Source organism: Otolemur garnettii, unplaced genomic scaffold (genome assembly GCF_000181295.1).
Source record: "Otolemur garnettii isolate 467f Iridium unplaced genomic scaffold, OtoGar3 scaffold00037, whole genome shotgun sequence".
In the NCBI taxonomy this organism is placed as follows: domain Eukaryota; kingdom Metazoa; phylum Chordata; class Mammalia; order Primates; family Galagidae; genus Otolemur; species Otolemur garnettii.
In genome coordinates this window covers 12007752-12010474 of record NW_003852432.1, presented here as the reverse complement: position 1 = coordinate 12010474, position 2723 = coordinate 12007752, and the positions used below count along the sequence as shown (strand labels likewise).

Sequence of the window (2723 nt, the reverse complement as noted above, 5' to 3'; positions counted from 1 at the left end):
AACATAAGATGAAAAGCAGCTGTGAAGGAAGTTCCCAGCTTTATCTCAAAGTGGGGGGCCATTTGAGTCCTATCATGTCTCTTTACAACCTACTACTTAAATGTACTTTATGCAGAATAACAGAAACTTCTCTACCCTTCTTCGATTGTAGTTTAAGCATTGTTAATGATAATTACTGTGAGAAATTTGGTTTCTCAATGTTCCTCCTATCTAGTATTAGTTATTTGTAAAGGAGTCCAGTTTTAAGAAATTATTAAATTATTTTATGGCATATGCGGTTTTACTGTTTGCAAAGTTTTTGACCTACTCACTCAGTTCTGTCTGTAGGCCCACCAAGATGGGTTCCTACCTTGATTCACACTTAGAGAACTTATTCTTGCCTTTCCCATCATGTCTCTCCCCACTGAGCAAGGCAGCCAACAGAATCTCTCCTAAACTATACTATTGTATACTGATTTCCCCTGCTAATGTCTTGCGCCCACTTCTTCCCGTCCATCCTCCTCAGGGAGAAACATGACACCGGTGTGCTTACTGTAGGCCCGAGATGTGACCAAACCAAAGTTGTTTGCAGGGTTGTGTATTGAACTTGAATGTACAGGATGGGGTGTTCATGCTCATGTTGAGACCACTTGCAGTGTATAACTGAATAAAAGCTGAGGAGAGGCTCAGCGCCCATAGCTCAGTGAGTAGGGTGCCAGCCACATACACTGAAGGTGGCGAATTCAAGCCCAGCCCCAACCTGCTAAATAAGGACAACTACAACCAAAAAAGAAAAGAAAATAGCCAGATGTTGTGGTGGGTGCCTGTAGTTCCAGCTACTTGGGAGGCTGAGGCAAGAGAATCACTTAAGCCTAAGAGTTGGAGGTTGCTGTGAGCTGTGTCTCTTAAGCCTAAGAGTTGGAGGTTGCTGTGAGCTGTGTCTGTGAGCTGTCTACTGAGACTCTGTCTCAAAAAAAAAAAGCTGAGGGGAAAAGAGGGGTGGCCACAAGCTGGGAGCTAACATTGCCCTACTCTGGCATCCTCACACTAAATTCCAGCAGGGTGAGAATTCTAAACTCACTATGGGCCTTCCCATTTTTAGGAAGGAGGGAGCATACTTAATTGTACATATTTAGATATCTGGTAAGTGGGACTTCCTTTGTACTTTTGCCACAATCTTCACAAGTTTTAAGACTTATTCTAAATTCATTATATATAAAATATTGTACTCTGAAATTTTTGGTATCGATTCCCGCCCTGCAGCAAGATGACATAGCAAGAGATTCCAGATCAGAAAGCACTTGGGCAATGGACAGACCAGACATACATCATCCTCGGTGCTAAATGGCCTTTCCTTTAAGCTACAGACAGAAGAGACAAGGTAGAAGGAAGGTCAATCATCATTAATAGGCTTGTTAGGAGAGAAGTCATACTTCCTCAGGGTCCAAATTCCTTCTTAACCATTAGTGCTATCCCCACTACTTGCCTCTAATCTAGACCAAAGTGATCTGCTCTGCTGTAAGGGATATGGGATCAGATCACTTTCCTAATGACTGGCATGAATGACCACGTGTCAGCTCTCTCTTCATCTGGTCAGCCAACTGTCACTGTGACACCTCCAGGTGCATGATGGACACAGGGAGGTTTCACAGCTACTTGTTTCAATTTCAGTTCGTCATGTGGAAGGAAATTGCTGTTTACATTTAAAGATGTAAATTTTATTTATTTTTATTTCATTTTACTCTTTTCTCAGTTTTTGATTTGGCTCCCATAACAAAAAGTCTTCCTATTCTATTAGTCCTACTCACTTGAGATAGCTAAGTGCTTAAGGCCAAGGGTGCTTAGCACTTTGGAGTGACCGAGAGCCCTAAAGCTCAGTCTTGCTGCTCATCTACTTCTCTTGCTGGCAATTCTCCATTTCACATGACCTGTTATCAGAGGCAAATTGACCCTTAGGAAGGCATAAGACCCCCCGCCTTTTTTTTGAGGGGTGAAATATTGCTACATAACCAATGGCTTTCAGATAACCTATCATCAGGAAGGAAAGAGCAGATTGAGACAGAAAAATGAGAACCTGGAGTTATGTTTCTTACTATTTAAATGGTGTACATTTTCTAAAGTCACTTTTATCTCTTTTGAACCTTTGAGCCAATGAGTCACAATAGAGTTCAAATGTAACTGAATGCACTCATCTCAGTCACGGGCAGCCTCCTTGAGGGTGAATGATCAAGGAGAGAATTGGAGATGTTTCACCTTGGGAAAATAGGTTTTCTGAGCATTCACATTTATTTAGGTATCCCAAAATAGCTCAAATTGGGAGCATGTCCAATTAATTGTGGTCACTGACCTCTGAATACTTATGGAATGACAATAAAATACTATATACTTTAACCTCAAGCATTTCCTCTTGTGTTAATTAATTTTATATAGAAAAAAATCATATACTCACTGAGGTTGTGGTTGTCCTTTTTTTGTCTCTCTTTTGCCAAAGCTCTAGTGTCGGTTTCTAATCAAAAGAAAAATAATTCAAGCACGGCTTAGTTCTACCTTAAAACCTCTCTAGGCAACATCATTCAGAACGCTAGGTTAAAATATAATATTTCTTGATTCAAAATAACACAATAATGTTTTTCATGTAAATATTCTAGGATTTGGAACAGAGTACCCGTCAGTAAGAGGCAATGGCAATACTTTTAGGCTCTGAGATAGGAAAACCTGGATTTGCATTCTAGCCCCCTATTTAA

At 40.5% G+C, this 2723-nt stretch overlaps 1 protein-coding gene across 2 annotated transcripts in view; it reads right to left on the bottom strand.

Annotated features, from left to right (window-relative positions):
- The window catches only part of TFEC (transcription factor EC), a 128239-nt gene that overhangs the window by 8749 nt on the left and 116767 nt on the right, over nt 1–2723 (bottom strand). For both annotated transcript variants that reach the window (XM_012805148.1, XM_003789803.2), the window contains one exon: nt 2429–2485. In XM_012805148.1, coding sequence (XP_012660602.1) covers nt 2429–2485 — 57 coding nt within the window. The remainder of the gene's footprint in view (nt 1–2428; nt 2486–2723) is intronic.